At 37.5% G+C, this 18,877-nt stretch overlaps 1 protein-coding gene across 1 annotated transcript; it reads right to left on the bottom strand.

Annotated features, from left to right (window-relative positions):
- Positions 1-921: 921 nt before the first annotated feature.
- Positions 922-18,877, bottom strand: NUP42 (nucleoporin 42). Its single transcript, XM_007447448.1, has 7 exons — positions 18,700-18,877; positions 15,856-16,084; positions 11,382-11,476; positions 6,304-6,380; positions 5,463-5,549; positions 2,184-2,268; positions 922-1,538 (listed from the first exon to the last, which is right to left on the bottom strand). The coding sequence occupies exons 1-7, from the start codon at positions 18,809-18,811 to the stop codon at positions 961-963; spliced, it is 1,263 nt and encodes a 420-aa protein (XP_007447510.1). The 5' UTR covers positions 18,812-18,877; the 3' UTR covers positions 922-960.

Raw genomic sequence — 18,877 nt, 5'->3', positions numbered from 1 at the left:
AAGTATCATTAAACTTGCCAATAATGTTGCTGTTTATAGTTGAAAGCTTCCTAATCCTTTTTTAATTTTCCTGATTTTTTTTCAATTAAAAAACAAAGTAATGCATGTACATGGTAAAATATTCAAACAGTTCAAAATGGTATATAAAGTATTTCTCCTAACCCAGACACCAATTCTTTTCCCAGAGGTAATCATTGTTAGCAAGTTTCTTAAATATTCTTCCAGAAATGTTTTATGCAACTACGAAGGATATTTATATACCATTTATTCACATGAGATCATAATTTCTACTCCTCTTACAATCCATCCACTTGATGGGATAATGTGAGGAAAAAATAGAATTACATAAAAATTAGGCCAAGATAAAAATTAGCCCAAAATTGTTGAAGAAAACTCAAATGATCCATGAGAGAGCCAAAACTGAGGAGGAAAAAATATGAGGGGAAAATGCTTCTTAGGTCCTAAAAAGTTTTCACCCTTTAAAAATTGTTATTTCTCTCTTTAAGAGAATCTTCTTTAACATGAAGTTTAAAGTCATTGTACTGATGTTTATTTGGTAAGTAGGCTAAGCATTTTTTCTCTGCTGGTTCTAGAAATTATCTCCTTCCTTTTAAAAAAAATGTTTAAAGGTAAAATTTTAAATGGTAAGAGAGTAAAGTGATGTAGAATAAGAAAAGTACTTTATTCAGTGCACCCTGACAGTTTTTTCAGTTCCATTCATAATTATAGCAAAAAAAAAAAAAAAAAAATCCGCTGCTGAGTTTTTGTTGTTTTACTTAGTTACACTCAAGAAAATGCTAAATATAAAAACTCCTATTATTGAAAGTTTATACTTCTTATAAATATATACGTATATATATAATATATATGTATGTGTATATATATATATATCTGCCCTTTCATATGAACCACTCAAAACAATTTTAAAAGCTGTTTTTTTCTGTATTTAAAATTACTCGTTTAAATATTTAGAAGTTCCACAGGAGGTGGCTTTAATGGAATTTTTCCCAGAGTAAATTTCTTTGATTGAAATTGTTCCAGTTCTTCTGCTGTTAGTTGATCCCTGGGTGTGAATAATACATTATCTGTTGTGGTGCTGCCATTTGAGAATGAGAGAGAGGTGGATATGCTGCTGTTTCCAAAGGTGTCACTGGATGACTTGGAAAAAGCAGCGTGAGACTGTGAGCCTGGACCACCAAAACCAGCTGAAGAACTGCCGCTTCCAAAGGCTGGGGCCTCTGGAGCTCCAACAGGGCCTGCTGCCACAGAAGCTGGAAATCCTGAAAATCCGGATGATCCAAAACCAGAAGCTGCAGGGCTTTTAAATGAAAATGAAGCAGCAGATGTGATTTGGGGTTTCCCAAGTCCAAAAGCTGGAGTAGAAGCAGTGATGGCAGAACTGGCGGAGGGTACAGCTCCAAACGCTGGAGTACTCCCAAACACAGAAGGGCTTCCAGAAGGGGCAGTAGCAAATCCAGAGCTTGGTTTAAAACTAAAATTCTGAGCATTAATGCTGCTGTTGTTATTCACTGGAAAACCTACAAAAACCAGAAAAAGAAAAAAAGAAGCTATTAATCAGAAAATGTAGCTATATTACTACTCCCCACCCACCCTTTTTTTTCTTATTTCTGTCATATTTAGATGATAATTAACTTACTGGAACGAAGAAGAGAAAAGTGAAAATGAGAAGCTAGGACAAACCCACTAAACACTGTTGTCCTGTCTTTCTGCTACACTGATCTCATTTGCACCATAATTTACACTCAAGGAGGCAGCTCTTGAGAAACCTCAGGGATTAGGGAGTGAACCTTCACTTTACCTGTCCCCTCATCTCATCGGAACTGTCATTTGAGGACAATACTATGCTGTTATATACAGGGACAACAAAGTCCTCAAAGGTGCTGCTACCCTAACTATGTATTCCTATGGAAGTCTTGAAAAACCGTTCCTAAAACATACTTCTAAAGCCTAAGCCATAGGGTCTTTCAAAGAACATGCCCATTCTGAACCCCATTTCGCAAATGCTTGATGAGCCAAATTCTTCAAAGCTCTATTATGGAAGGTGGTATAATTTGCAAGGGTGACTTAAAATGGCACTAAACAAAACTTCAGGCTTTATATTTGAAACCTATAAAATCCTATTTTTTTGAATCTGTGAAGTCCTTCATTACTTTGTCACTTACCTGGTGACCCAAATGTTACTGATGGCCTACTGCCAAATCCAAATGCAGGTGCTGCTTGATTTACTCCACCCTTTATATCAGAGAGCTATTAAAAAAAAAGGTAGGCAAGTGAATAATTCTCGAGTACCTTTTCTATACACTTTATAGCCAAATTCAATTTTTAAAATGTGCACTTAAAAACGTCTTCATTTTGTTTAATATAGAAAAATGTCTACAAGTGAATGTTCATAGAAAAAAATGGGCCAACCTCAATGAGTTCGAAGTGATTGTGTGGCTGATGAATTATGAATGATTTTAATTTTACTTAAGCTTTTAAAACACTTTCTAAGTTTCTTCAATGAACACATTAAAATCAGGAAAATACTTTTTAATTCTAGATTTTAGTTTCTACTGGTTGATCTGCATTTATCAAAAAACCTAGATATTAGGTAAAGGACCTTTAGAGGCTACCCAGTCTACGTACTCAAATGCTTGAACTGAAGTTAATTCGCAATTACATTATTAAAAGTTTACCACTAAAATCTATTAAACATTTCCTTTTCCCTGAAAATATTTTATGCTTTTGCTATTTTCTGCTCTAGAAATGTCTTTCGTCTCTGCTTACTGAAATCTTAATCTCCTTTTCAAGGAACTTTTCACTTAATCCTTACCTCTAAGAAGTCTTCCATCATCAACCTAAGCACATAAGATTTCTCTCATTTTAAAACCCTACTGGCATTTTTTCTTTAAAAACAAAATAAACTTTACTGAGTTACAGTTTACATAAAATAAAATGCATCCATTAAAACAATCTATCTATATTTTGATGAGTTTTGACAAACTTATAACCACCACTACAATCAAGACTTAGAATATTTCCATCACCCATAAAAGTTCCCTTGTGTCCCTTTCCAGTCAACACTCTCCCAAGCTCTGGCCCCAGGGAACCATTCACCTACTTTCTATTACTAGAGATGAGGTTTGTCTTTTCTAGAGTGTCATATAAATGGAATCATATAGTATGTATTTTTTCTTTTTTTCATCTAGCTTCTCTCCCTCAGTCATTAACAGGTATGTGGATAAACAAATTATATCCATATAAGAGATTAAAAGAATAAAGAATAAACCACTTGGCAGGGACTTCCCTGGTGGTCCAGTGGTTAAGAATAGCCTTCCAATGCAGGGGATGTGGGTTTGATCCCTGGTTGGGGACCTAAGATCCCACAAGCCGCGAGGCAGCTAACCCTGCATGCCACAACTACTGAGCACGCGGGCAACAACTAGAGAGAAACCCGCGCCCTGCAATGAGGAGCCTGCGCAATGAGGAGCCTGGGTGCCACAGTGGAGGATCCCGCATGCCGTGATGAAGATCCCGCTAACTGCAACTAAGACCCGACACAGCCAAAAATAAAATAAATAAATATTAAAAAAACCCCAATCACTTGGCATGAAGAATTGACACATGGTAAGCCAGTTGTAGGTAGGCTGTCCAAGATTCTCACCTACAGAAGGGCCCCTAGGAAGGTGGCAAAGAACATGGAACTTCCAACCTTGAAGGAAGCTCTATAGTTCTCTGGACTCAGTTATCCCTCCTACATCAGCAATGGTGATGGCGGGCCACCTCTCAACTAGAGAAAAAATACTTCTGAGGAGTCCTACTGAATTCAAATGGCATTACAACAACTGAAGGGTAGAAGAAATTAGCTTGCACAAGAGTCTAGTCATTTGGGGGGGTGTGAGGAATTGGGACATTGGGGTTGACACATATACACTATTGATACTACGCATAAAATAGACAACTAATGAGAACATACTGTATAGCACAGAAAACTCTACTTAATGCACTGTGGTGACCTAAATGGTAAGGAAATCCAAAAAAGAGGGGATATATGTATATGTACAGCTGATTCATTTTGCTGTATAGTAGAAACTAACACAACATTGTAAAGCAACTATACTCCAATAAAAATTAATTAAACAAAAATAAAATGCAATGCCCCCCAAAAAAGTGTCTAGTCATTTAGAAGCACATATTTAAGAAAAGAGTAGGGGGACTTCTCTGGTGGTGCAGTGGCTGAGAATCCGCCTGCCAATGCAGGGGACATGGGTTTGAGCACTGGTCTGGGAAGATCCCACATGCCGCGGAGCAACTAAGCCCGTGTGCCACAACTACTGAGTCTGCGCTCTAGAGCCCGTGAGCCACAACTGCTGAGCCCGTGCGCCACAACTACTAAAGCCCACGTGCCTAGTGCCCGTGCTCCACAACAAGAGAAGCCACCACAATGAGAAGTCGCGCACTGCAACGAAGAGTAGCCCCCTCTCGCCACAACTAGAGAAAGCCCACGCGCAGCAACGAAGACCCAACACAACCAAAAATAAATAAATAAATAAACTAATTAATTTTTAAAAAAAGAGAAAGGAGTAGGGTGTCGGGACTTTCAAACAGTCATTCACTAACTTTAGACAGCTACTACTCCCATAGCCTTTTTCAGAAAGTACAAAGAAAAACCACCTAGGAGACTGGAAATATCAAATTCTAAATGTAAATATCTTATTTAAAAATAATATTCTTAAGAACTTCTTATGGGGGTAGCAAAATAAACTACTGACAGAGAGAATGAATATGCTGCAGTAGGATCATGTATCTTTGGGGACAAGTGGGCATATATCTCCTAAAGGCATTTCTGTATAAGACAAGGAACATACGGTCCTTCAGTCACAAAAGTATACATTAGCCTAAATATGCATTCATATTTTTCAAGGCAATTTCTTTTTAAATGCTGAAAACCTGGCATACTTGAATTTATGTAATATTTTTCAATTTTTAAAACTAGTACCACCAAAGTTAAAAACTTTAACCTAAAAATAGTTTTAGAAAAGCATAATTATCTGTGCTCTTCTGACTAAGGAACAGAGAGAAAACAATTCCAGGACCGTGACTCTAAATGATAATATAGTTCTTGAGAATGTGTGTATCACAATTCTTTATTTTTTTGCGGTACGCGGGCCTCTCACTGTTGTGGCCTCTCCCGTTGTGGAACACAGGCTCTGGACGCGCAGGCGCAGCAGCCATGGCTCACGGGCCCAGCCGCTCCGCGGCACGTAGGATCTTCCCGGACCGGGGCACGAACCCGTGTCCCCTGCATCGGCAGGCAGACTCTCAACCACTGCGCCACCAGGGAAGCCCTGTATCACAATTCTTGACAGAGAATTTTAGCTTTGCTTCCCAAATCCAAAGTGAAATTCTGCAAAAAAGCAATAGATAAGACATTTCCCTGTAGAAAATTCTCCAATACTCACCAAAGCTATTGTAGTTGATGTATTTAGACTTTTCAGTTCATTTACCCTGTTCCTCCACTGATTTATTAACTGTTGGATGGAATGTAGCTGGAGAGAAGACAGAAAAATAATGAGTCAATATTGAATGTTTAAGATAATCTCTCCAACAACTTCATGTTTGTATTTCCAAAGTCACAATAAATTTATAAAACATTTTTACAACCCATAACTTGTAAAATTTGCGTTGACCTACCCCTACTTGCCAAAGATACTCCAGCTGTAGACCCCTTTCCCTGTTCTCCAACTCCTTGTATCACCTAGTTAAAATCACAAGTACCTGGCAGTACAGACACAAACATGTGTACCAGTTGAAACACATGATATTTACTGTAGACAATAGAAAAAATACATGACTTATGTCATTTCCCTTAGGCACTGAACTTATTCAAGCCCAGCTTTTCAATTTTTTGGTATCTGATATATGAGAATGTTAATCTATATACAACACTGCATTTTATTTAAGTTTGTTTTTCTAGCATTCATTGTGGTGTCTGCACCTAAGAGATACTCCATAGATGTTTGCCAAATAATGAAAGGTATGATTTCTGGGACTGATTGCTGGATAACCCGTAATAAAAATAATGACATTCCTAGTTACTACAGTCAAAGTATGTTATCACCATTTTAGATAACCAACCAATTTCAAAGAAATTCTAAATTTTAATTTAGAATATAAAAATAGCCTTGTTCTGAAAAAAAATTATAGACCTCATCCACTTTGCCAACACACAAGCAAGCCACTACAGAGAAGACAATAATTAACAGCTAATCTGTTAGGTAGATGAATAGGAAACAAACTTACATAACTCTGTAAGTTATTGCTGGTTAAGAAGTTATGGTATTCAAGTCTCAACTCCTCTGGTGAAATATCTGTAAAACCTGAAGCGAGGAATCAATTGGAATCTTTAAATACCAATACTTTTGATAGTATAGTAAAATAAGAGGTACTAGAAAGGAAAATATGCTAATCTTGATCATTAGAAAAATTTCATAATCATAAGGAAAAAATTCAAAGCCTATACTCTATTTAATAAAGTATAAAATTAGAATAAAATATAGTTTATCTGATCTTTGAAGGGGAAAAATTTTCTAAAGATAAATGGAGTGGAAGGAATAATAAACAAAAGAAACAAGAAAGAGTTGACTACATATACATTCATACTGCTAAAAAAATATATTCTGTAAGTCAGAAACTACAATAGCAAAATTGAAAGGCAAACAGTAAACTGGGAAAACCATAACTGCAACATATATGACAGGAGAAGAGCTAACATCAATGTATAAATAGCTATTATAAATCAGTAAGAAAAATAAGTTAGTATGGGCAAAGATAATGAACGGGCAATTCACAAAACAATTCAAATAGCCAGTAAATAAATGAAATTAAAAAGTTCACGCAAAAGGGCTTCCCTGGTGGCGCAGTGCTTGAGAGTCCGCCTGCCGATGCAGGAGACGCGGGTTCGTGCCCCGTTTCGGGAAGATCCCACATGCCGCGGAGCGGCTGGGCCCGTGAGCCATGGCCACTGAGTCTGCGCGTCCGGAGCCTGTGCTCCGCAAATGGGAGAGGCCACAACAAAAAAAAAAAAAAAAAAAAAAAAGTTCACGCAAAAAAAAAAAAGTTCAATTTAAAAATACAACTTAAATAGAGATACAATGCTTTATCAGACTGACAAAAATTAATAATGAATAATTGTTATTAAGGATGTGGTGAAATGGACATTCTCCTAAGTTGTCATTATGTAAATCAAAAAGGTAAACTTTTCTGGGAGGAAAATTGTCAATAAATGTCAAATCCCTTAAAAATGCTCATACCTTTTGATCTTAGAATTTCTAGGATTTAACCTCAGGAAATAATTAAATGTATAAACAAAGGGTGTTACATAAAAAGATGTTCAGTCTAGTATTTTTAGTAATGGAGACACTGAAAACAAAGCAGAATACAACACTAGGTTATGATTCCTAATTATACCTATAAATAAGAAATATGTGTGTGCATGTTTTGAAAGAAATACACTAAAATGTTACAGTTGTTATCTCTGAGATTAGTTGAGCTTTAGTCACATATTTTTGTATTTTCCAAGTTTTCTATGGCAACAGCTGTAACTTTCATAATTAGGAAAACTTTTTAAGAAAGGAAAAAAAAGTTCAGGATATTTTTCTACAGAGAATTATTTGTAACCAGACACCATTAACTCCAAAGACTCTTACCTCAGAATAAAGAAAAGACTAAACATTCAAATCAGAATCCTGGAGCTCTCTAACAACTTGTCTTTACCACCTTTATTAATTGCTCAGGCCACAAAACCTAGAATCACTTTGCATTTCTCTCTTGCCCCATATCTAATTAATAAGCTGCATTTCTCTCTTTCCCCATATCTAATTAATAAGCCTCTTGCCAGTACTAGCTCCAAAACAGAACACGAATTTTGACCTATTCTGTCTCCACTGCTAGTAACTCTCAGTCATCAGCAGTTGTCTCCTAACTCATTGCCCTGCCGCTATTTTGCCCCCCAACAGACCATTTCTTTTCATACAACAGTCTAAGTGAGCTTTTTAAAAATTAATTAATTTTAATTATTTATTTTTCGCTGCACTGAGTCTTTGTTGCTTGTGCGTGGGCTTTCTCAAGTTGCAGTGAGCAGGGGTTGCTCTTTGCTGCTGTGCGCAGGCTTCTCAGTGCGGTGCCTTCTCTTGTTGCGGAGCACGGGCTCTAGGCGCACGGGCTTCATTAGCTGTGGCACGCGGGCTCAGCAGTTGTGGCTCGCGGGCTCTAGAGCACAGACTCAGTAGTTGTGGTGCATGGGCTTAGCTGCTCCACGGCATGTGGGATCTTCCCGGACCAGGGCTCGAACCCATGTCCCCTGTGTTGGCAGGCGGATTCTTAACCACTGTGCCACCAGGGAAGTCCCTAAGTGAGCTTTTTCTAATCAGATCATATCCCTCCTCCTGCTCAAAGCTCTTTCTGGCTTCCTAGTGCAATTAGGCCCAACATAATCTGGCCCCTGGCTGCCTCTCTCTGGCCTTATGTCATATTACTCTTTCTCTTATTTACTCTCCTCTGGCAATTCAGGCCTTGCTAGACGAAATACATGCCAACCTTGTTTCCACAAGGGTCTCTGCACTAGCTATTGTACTGTAAGGAACATTTTCCCCCAAATCTTCCCATAAGTGACATCTTCTCTTCATTCAGGACTCAGCTCCAATACTGCTTCCTAAGAATAGATAACCACTCTCTGTGAAGAAACACTATCCCTCTGGCTACTTTCTCCTTCTTCCATCTGTTACTCATCTGAACCATGAAGACAGAAAATGATTTGAGTGACTATTTCCTCAATTCTTTCAAGGATGGTACAAACGTAGTATCATTCTAGCTGCACAAGAAAAATTAATTTATAATGGATGCCTACAGACAGTGATTCTCCAACTTTCTGGTTTCAGGACCATTTACATTCTTAAAAATAAATAAGGATGGCAGACCTTTTGCTTACATGGGTTACATAAATCAATATTTACCATATTTGAAATGAAAACTGAAAAATTGTAGAAAATATTAATTCACTTAAAAATAAGAAATACATCAACATAAATGAAAAAACTATTTTCCAAAACAAAAAATAAAAATTTAGTGATATAAGTGGCATTGTCTTATGTTTGTAAATCTCTTTAATGTATGGATTCATAGAAGACTGTTGGATTATTATATCTGCTTCTGCTGTTCAATCTGCTTCAACCTGTTTCAGTATATTGCCTGGTTCAAGTATATGAAGAAAAACTGTTCTCACACAGATGTGTAGCTGGAAAAGGATGACTTTAATGGCCTTTTCAGATAATTGTGGATATCCTTCTTGATACTATACCAAAATTTGACAGACAGTAGTTTCTTAAAGGTTAGCTATAATGTGGACTCAAATCATATTAATGAAATCATATTAAGAAACCAAAACTATTAATTCTTTTATCTTGCACTTAGAAAGGATTTTTCAAACATGCATAATTTTGTAACATCACACATTGGTCATCTGGAAAATATTGGTTCACTGAGTTATCCAGAACCTCCAAATGTTGGCACATGTCATCTTACAATATCAAAAAATTTGTTAATGTTACTTTGTGTGTGCTTTCCATTTTGTCACATAGAATATTTAAAAGGTGTACACTTAAGGGTCAATATTTAATAAACTTAATAATTTTTACCTCTTCATCAAGGACATTCTTAAGTGAAAATGGCGTTAAAATTTTTTTTTATTGACTATTATAATCTGCTAGTACAGTTTGTTGCCTGTGCCTCATCAAAGCTTTTGTACGAACAGTGCAAATGTCAACACAGTGAAAATGGCAATTAATGTCTTAGTATTATGAAAATATTTCTAAACTTGTACAGCCCCTAAAAGGATTTTAGCAATAGGGTTGCCAGATTTAGACAAATAAAAGAGGATGCCCAGTTAAATTTGAATATTTGACAAACAACAAATACTTTAAAAGTACAAGTATGTCCCAGGAATTCCCTGGTAGTCCAGTGGTTAGGACTTGGCACTTTCACTGCCGTGGGCCGGGGTTCAATCCCTGGTCTGGGAGCTAAGATCCCATAAGCTGCATGGCGCAGCCAAAAAAAAAGTATAAGTATGTTCTAAATACTATATGGGATATTCATATACTAAAAATACTGTTTATCTGAAATTTAAATTTAACTGGATGTCCCATATTTTATCTTACAACCCTGCTTATGGATCTACATTTCACACTGAGAACCACTGCTCTAGGGCATCAGGCATTATGTTCAATTCTGAACTTTTTTAAAAAGGCTTAACACTTATTTTCTTTACAGAAAAATCACTATCTAAAATTATCTTATTTATTTGTATTACTTATTGCCTCCATCCCTCAAGAACATAAACTTCATAAGGGATGGATCCTATCTATCTTACTCATTGCTATATCCCTAGCACCTAGAATGAGGCCTGGCACAAAAGAAATTCAATAAGTATTTGTTGAATGATTAAGTAAATAAACAACTAAGGAGTGGTGTGACACAAATGCTCACAGAGAATGAGCAGACAGAGCAGAGACAGACAGAAATCCCAGAGTTCTGAGAGACTGAAAGGGCTCTCATCTTCTAGGCACTTGCTGTTCAACTTAATAGGGCCCAGGACCACCCAGAGTAGGCTTAGAAAACTGTGGTGGTCTAACGCAAGAGGGAGGGGATATGGGGATATATGTCTGCATATAGCTGATTCACTTTGTTATACAGCAGAAACTAACACACCATTGTAAAGCAATTATACTCCAATAAAGATGTCAAAAAAACAAAACAAAAACAACTGTGGTGGTCTAGCTTTCAGCCCAAAAAGGGTTATGGACAAAAGAAAATGGGAAGGAAAGGAGTATTCTAAAGAAATGCTATCTCTGTAGCCCAGCTAAGGCTCCTTACCTTCAAATATTACCCCCAGAATAGATCTCAACATGCTTTATGAAAAATAACTATCCTTAGAAAAAAAGATAGGGGAGAAAGAGAACAGAATCAGGCAGCCAAAGCCTTGGCATAACGGGACTCTTCTATTCACTGCAGGCAGCTAAAGGGTTCTGAAGTTGTATCTACAGGAAACCAAGGAAGCAGAGCCTCTTCTTGGCCTTACAGAATTGGAAAGGTCGTGGTTCCTGATTCTACTATTTTTCCCAAGGGATCTATATATCTTAAACTATATCTTCCAACCTCAACCTCTGAATTATGAAGTTCTGCTAGAATACTTGGATACTTTAAACAATGTCCAAACTCTCCTAACTGTAGCTAAGATTGTGGTTGATTTCTTTATTTGACATAGTCTTGGTTTTAGAAAATAATAGTTGTAAGACACATTTTAAAAACACATAATTTCTAGTTACCTGAAATATTAGGTTTCTTTTTCACTGGTGAATAAACAGAAAACATCCACTGCCCTGATGATTCCCAAACCTCCATATCTTTTACAATTCCTTCCCTGAAAAAAAAAAAAGGGCAAAAGATCTTTTTCTACTGATTGTTAAAATTTACCACTTATAATTTTCAATGATTGAAATTTTAAATTGTAGTAAATATATAATTTTAGATTTTTCCGTTATATTTTCTGAGGAGTGTTCTTTAAAGCAGAAGCTTGTAGAAATATGAGCTACATTTCATGATTATAAATATTATAATATCAAAGAAGTTCATAATTTTGGTTTTCTAATACACTGAACCATTAACTGATACATTTACTGAGAATTCAACTATCATACCATACATATCTTAAAGAACTGAAATATAATAAAATACACAATACTAAGTTTAATCTTTCTTTGTTCATTATTAACATCAATGATCATTTAACTGAGAAAGAAAGAACCAGTAAGTAATAAAGAACCATAAAATATTTAAGTGGTTAGGACTTCAGAGACCATTTTGTCTAATTCTCACATTTTGCAAAAAGGGAACAGACCCATGTCCATGGTTAACTTGTTGGCAAAGTCATGGATATATCTGGGTCTAAATAAAGTATTTCCCCCTTATCCAGAATAGCAGAATTAATCAAATAAGAATAACTGATAAGAAAATAATAATAAAATTTAGGATTTTTATGACAACATCAAATACAGGAAGGAGGGTTTCTTTTTTCTTTTTAAATTTTTTTAATTTGGTTTTTTACTTTATTTATTTATTTTAATTAATTATATATGGTACATGGTTCAAAATGTTTACAACTAGTCTAATTTAGTTATGGGATGTAAAAGACTAATGAGTATATTTAAGTTCTGTCCTAATTGCTGGGGGCTGACGGAACAGTTATACACAGCCAGGCACTGTTTCGGCACCAATCATAAATTCTACTATGAATGTTCTCAATAAATGGTAAGAAATCTACTCCACAATAATGAAGGAAATCAAATGAAATGTTTACATGGGCTTACTGAAGTAAAAGTTTTAGAAAGAAGAATACGAGATGCTATTATAAGTGACCTCCATGATCACAAGTTGCATTATTGCTATACATTCCATCCTCAGGCTTATTTATTTTATAACTGGAGGTTTATACCTCTTAATCCTCTTCAGCTATTTCACCCACCCTCCCCTCTGGCAGCCATCCATTTATTCTCTGTATCTATGAGTCTGTTTTCATTTTGTTTAGTTTTTTAGATTCTGCATATAAGTGAGATCACATGTGGTATTTGTCTTTGTCTGACTTATTTAGTATAATGCCCTCTAGATTCATCCATGTTATTGCAAATGGTAAGGTTTCTTTTTTATGGCTGAGTAGTATTCCATTGCATTCCACACTTTTGATGGGAGGAGTTGCAGAGAATATGGTCATTTTTAGTCCATCACAATCCCCATCATATACATGAGATTCAGTAAATTTAAGTAACTTTTCCAAGACTACATAGCTCTTAAGTGGCAATTCGAGCCTTTGAACCCAGGTCTGTGTGTTTGAAAAACCCATGAGTTTTTCTGGGTTTGAGTCACCATGCCCTGGTGGGGTATAACTACAACATTCGATAATCCAGAGAGCAAATGGGTATTTTCCTGCAGTGCTGGTGTGGAGTGGTGGAGAACGGAGAAAGAGACATAGAAGCAGTGATCTGTGATGTCTGGATTACTGGCATCACAAGTTTGTCCAGTCTGTTTGGAGAATATATTTGCCTGATACTTGCCTGATTCTGTAAATATGTTCGGGCTCCTGCTGTTCTCCTGCCCCGTACTTGAGTACAAGCTTATTTCTAAAAGTAAATTCTTCAGTGGGACTCAGATATTCTATATTCTTGGCCTTGATGTTTCTCTTTCTCTTATGCATTGTAACATTCTTTTTCTACATAAGCCTTTGGATCATCTACAGTTTGAGAGTTTGAAAGACAGTTGTCCCAAGTCGGTTGTTTTCAAAGAGTGGGGGGTCCCTGAGTCCCTTTCAGGGAGTCCATGAGGTCAAAACTATTTTTATAATGCCAAGGTATTATTTGCTTTTCTCTGCTTTCATTCCATCTAGGGTGTAAAGTGGAGTTTTCCAGAAGCTAAGTAATGTGTGATACTGCAACAGATTTTAGTGGAAGCAGATATGAGAATTCCACTCCTTCCTACTAAGACATTAAAGGGACTTGAAAAAAAAAAACTAATGAAGTCTTCTCTTTTGTTCCTTTTTTTAAAAAAAGTTACTTTTTATTAAAAATGTATTTTTATGTTAGCATATTAAGAGTTTGCTGTGATTTTTAAATTAATACACAAATATTTTTAAAGTTTCTCATTTTGTTTCTCATAGTAATAAAATAAATTTTAACTTACTTTTAATTAAAAATTAATAATAGTCACAGAAGCTCTTTGGAGTCCTCAATTTAAGATAGAGTTCTGAAAGCAAAAAGTTTTCATTATTTTATTAGCTGCCATTTGCAAAGCTTGGGCAATTTGCTCTCTTTTAATCCTCCCAGCAAACCTATCAGGAAGGTACCCCATTAATCTCCTCCCAGAGGCATAAACTAGGGCTCAAAATCATTAGCCACACAGCTTGCATGCTGTGCAGCTAGAATTTGAAGCTAGTTCTATCTGACCCCAAAATCAAACTTGAAGGAATCAGTAACCTCCTTGCATGCAATATACCTGTTGCTTTCCTGGACAGAGAGGTTGAAGCAGAGGTCAAGAAGACTGGATGAATTATTTGAGATGGCTCAGGCAGCTAAAAGCCAAGACCTTCTGCTGTCTGTTCTACTCCTCATAGGGACTTGTCCTTTCAAATGGCAATTCCTTTTGTGAGAAAGGAATGCCTTCAAATTCAAATGATACTATGAACCTGGTGGAGGTCTGTTCCCCTTATAACAGGCATTTCTAATAGCACAGTATGCAGACTTTGCTGAGCACTCAACAAGGAAGAAACGTTTGTCCAGTTATCACATTCTAAACTGCCAAAATACATGTGCATTGCCTTAAGTTTTTCAATTATGTTACAGGTCAGCTTGTGCATTTTATCTGTTCGACTCTCTTTTGTAAAACAATTACAATGGTAAAAACAAAGAAACTATTGAGTACTTAACTATGCGTCGGTCACCGAGAGGAAGACTTGATACCAAGGTCTCTCTGAATCCTCACAAGAATACTCCCAGGCTGGCAGTGGGGTGTCCTACCTGCTTTACAGATAAGGAGATGGGCTTGCCGAGGGGAAGCTACTTGCCTGAGGTCACCCAGCTAGTAAGTAGGCGGTGAGTCAAGTATCAGACCCAGGTCCGGGTGGTTCCCAGGCTAAGATTCTTAACCAGCATGCATTGCAAGATCCTAAAAGGCAATGTCAATCTGTCTGTGGAAAGGAGTTCCCCAAAGTAAACTTGAAGTAGCCCAGGTAAATTAGGAAAGGGTCACAATTTTATGGTCAGAGATTTTAAGGAAAAACCAAGTGATGCAACCTCTTCATGTAATAAGAAAACAGATACAATTCTTTAATTTTGTCCTTAGCTTAACCCTTCACTAACATCCAGCAGCTCGGAGTGTACAGAGAAAGGCAGTAAATTCCTCATCTGTATCCCAGTGTGCCAACTGTTTTGGTTTTAATTGTGTCAGGTGTGTCTTCCTTCTGCCTGGAGGTCCTTCCTTAGGTTTGAAAATATCATGATCACATCAACAGTGTGAGAGGTGGTGGGAGAGCTGAGGTTCCACATGTGTCAACAACAGATGTGCACGTCTCCTGGAGCACTGGAAAAAAGAGTAATAGGAGTTCCCTTAGGGCTGTGCTCCACGTGCCCCAGGAGGGGATAAGGACGAAAGCCTCTGTAATTTATATTGACTGCTGAGGTAACCAGGTGCTTTCAGCAAGCATTCCAGTTGCAAATTTGGGTTTTAACAACCTTCCCAACAACCTCTGATTCCTCTTAAAAGTAAAGAGGGAAGAGATATGGGAACATATATATATGTATAACTGACTCACTCTGTTATAAAGCAGAAACTAACACACCATTGTAAAGCAATTATACCCCAATAAAGATGTTAAAAAAAAAAAAAAAAAAGTTGCTTTAAATCACCTCATACTTTGTAAAGAACTCATAATTTAATATAAGCAGGACTACATTAGAAAGATATTCACAGTACGCTGTTATCAATAGAAAAGTGGAAAAAGCATAATTATCCCCAAGAACTCACTGTATTGATAAAGAAGAATGACATTTTTAAGTGAAATAAAGTCTAGTATGATACCTGCAAAATAGTAGTTATCTCTGATCATGGATGTTTTTTCTGCTTTTTGTTTATTCTGATTTTTTAATAATTTAATAAAGTAATAATAACATTACCTCTTTTTTAAGGAAAGTACTGTAGGTACTTTTGAAAAAAATAAGCAAATGGGCAGGAATTTTTCTGAAGGCTTTCACTTACAGAAGTTTCTTTTCATCTTTCTGCCCATCAGAGCTAGGTGAAGCAAATGGGTTCTGAGACAATCCAAACCCCCTGTTCCTGCTAGCTGACGCTCCAGAATCAAAAGAAGCAAAAGATGGCTTTTCTTGATCTTTGCTGCCCCCCCATGGTGTGGATTTGGAGAAACTGGATGGCTGGATAACACTGGAATATCTCTGGCTGGTGGTATTCCATCCTCGTCTGTTACTACCTGAAATAAACAACAAAATAAACAATTTTACTAGCAACTCATTTTTAAAATCTCTTAAAATTTCATTGTAGTTTGTCTTATTATATGTGCAGACATTATTTAAAGATTCAACAAGCACTACATTTCCACTCATTTTTTTTTGCGCTACGCGGGCCTCTCACTGCTGCGGCCTCTCCCGTTGTGGAGCACAGGCTCTGGATGTGCAGGCTCAGAGGCCATGGCTCACAGGCCTAGCAGCTCCGCGGCATGCGGGATCTTCCCGGACCGGGGCACGAACCCGTGTCCCCTGCATCGGCAGGCGGATTCTCAACCACTGCGCCACCAGGGAAGCCCTCCACTCATTTTATTTTATTTTATTATTATTTTTTAAATTTATTTTTTAACATCTTTATTGGAGTATAATTGCTTTACAATGGTGTGTTAGTTTCTGCTTTACAACAAAATGAATCAGTTATATATATATACATATGTTCCCATATCTCTTCCCTCTTGCGTCTTCCTCCCTCCCACCCTCCCTATCCCACCCCTCCAGGCGAGCACCGCCTCCACTCATTTTAAATTACAAAACTCTTCATTTTCAATTTATATAGGTAAGTGTAGTATCAACAAATCACATAATGGTCTAAGTTAACAAGATTGAGAAAACTGTAAATCCACAGAAAAATAATGATATATTACTAAATTCAGCTGACCTAAGTTTATTAGGTAAACAACTGTTCGATAATGGAGTGGATAGAAGGCATGTATCCAAAATCGTAAGCTCCTTCATGATAAAAAGATGTGTCTGTACCATTCTTTGCTCCCCAACTGGGCCCTATATAGTAGTAAAATCTGAAAAACAGACAATGTATTGAGAAGTGTATTGAATATAAAAGATTAGAGTCTACCTTCTGTCCTTGAATAGATGGGTAAATCTATTGGACTCCGCATTCTCTCTGAGAAAACAACACCTACCTTCCATAGGGAGATTATAGAGGTAATTTACACATGAATAAAGTGTACTGAGTTCCTCTATTACGAGCAGATTTCTAGTATTCTATAATTATCAAAATGAGCCAACATTTTTCTCCTGTCTGTCTCTATATTTTACAAAATTTTTTCACTTCTACTGTCTCATTTATTCATCACTTAGTTGGGGTCAAGATAATTCACCTTGTTTCTGAATGAATTAGGAGATATGCCATTAAATATGTATATTAAAAACTCGAGTGATGGGAGATACACTCCTTTATGAAAATTCACCTCCCAATTCTAAAACTGCTTAACGAAACCTAAAAGGAAAGGGGGCAGATTGCTAGACCAGATGCCTCAAGGGATCTGGGTTAATGATATTTTATTTTCCTAGAGTTTCAAATCCTTTGCGGGGATGACACAACTGAAGAAATTCATTCCATCTTTTGTATACAGCTTTTGGTCTTCATACTTACTAATTCCATAAGCATTTATTTGTTTCTAGGCATTAAATACACTGTTTACTTGACTAGTTTTATCTCCACTTTTAAAATCCATTAACATTCATCCATTCAACATTTATTCTCTAATTACTGCGTTTAGAGTGAGTCTCAACAGAATGTCATATTATGTTTTGTTGTTCCTGGAAATACTCGCACATTTATCAGATCCTGAGTCTTAATTTGTGGTTTGGAATATTTCACTAGACCAATTGTGGGTGATGCAAAAAGACTGTCCCCAAGAAGAGGAATCAGACGTGAAACCACAATGTAACACAAGGTTTAAGGGTCAGATGAATAGCCCTAAAGGAGGAAAGAGAAGGGAGAGGTGGTCAGCATCTTGTGGTACCTTTAAGGACTAAGTTTCAGTCCTAAGAAAACCTAACGACTCATCTGACCTCTAAAACCTTGCATTGTACAATGGTTTCATTTCGGACCCCTCCTCTCCTCGAAGACAGTCAATCCTTTTGCATCATCCACAATTGGTTTAGTGAAATATTCCAAAAGCTTCGACAATGACTTAGGCCAGGAAGCAGGTCAACGTAGTCCTGCACCCCCTTCCCTCATAGCCCAGAGTTCTTAACTGAGCATCCCACTCTCGATTTTACCCCAAATTTTATGAGCATGTGCATTTATCTGAGGTTAATGGCTCTGTAGCTTTTATTAGATCTTCAAAGGAGTTTCCCAAAGTTAAGAATCCTGACTTTGACCCCAGTTGCTAGCCCCTCCCTAGAAACAAGTTTAGAAAAAATTATATTCAAGGCATCAAGGGGAAAAAACAAGTACGCAGAAAGGTAGTAAAGTAGTAAAGAAAGGAGGCGTCTGGGTCGACCTATGCCAATTCTGCGAACCACTGCCGCCCAAAGACAAGTTCTGACACGTACTCCGACTTAAAACTTAACTGTTTTTCATGAGTAACCAGGACCAAGCCCATGCCTCCAACCGCTCAACAAAAGCCAACCGAGTTCCTAATAAATGAATAAAAAAGCCGGTGGGCGGGGCGGGCGAGGGGACGACGCGGGAACGTCCGCGTCACCTGACTGGTGCGCCACGGCGCTGTGCCCAACGGCTGAGCCCACGAGGGACGGCCGTTCCTCTCCGGCTCGGCCCCACGAAAGGCCTTCCCCAGCTCGGCTAGGGACGAAGGATGGAGGTGAACGTCACCTGAGGGCTGCTGCTGCCGTCCTTCGCCCGCACCCCCGGAGCCGGGATGTTCGTTCCAGCACCGATCTCCGAAGCGACACCGGCCTTGAAGGAAGAACTGACAAATGGTCATGGCGACTGCATCGCGGACGGAACTGTTTTCAGTCGACACCCTCAGCTAGCAGAGCCCCAAACAGCC

Source organism: Lipotes vexillifer, unplaced genomic scaffold, assembly GCF_000442215.2.
Source record: "Lipotes vexillifer unplaced genomic scaffold, Lipotes_vexillifer_v1.1 scaffold474, whole genome shotgun sequence".
NCBI classification, from domain to species: Eukaryota; Metazoa; Chordata; class Mammalia; order Artiodactyla; family Lipotidae; genus Lipotes; species Lipotes vexillifer.
This window is presented reverse-complemented; position numbering and strand designations above follow the sequence as displayed.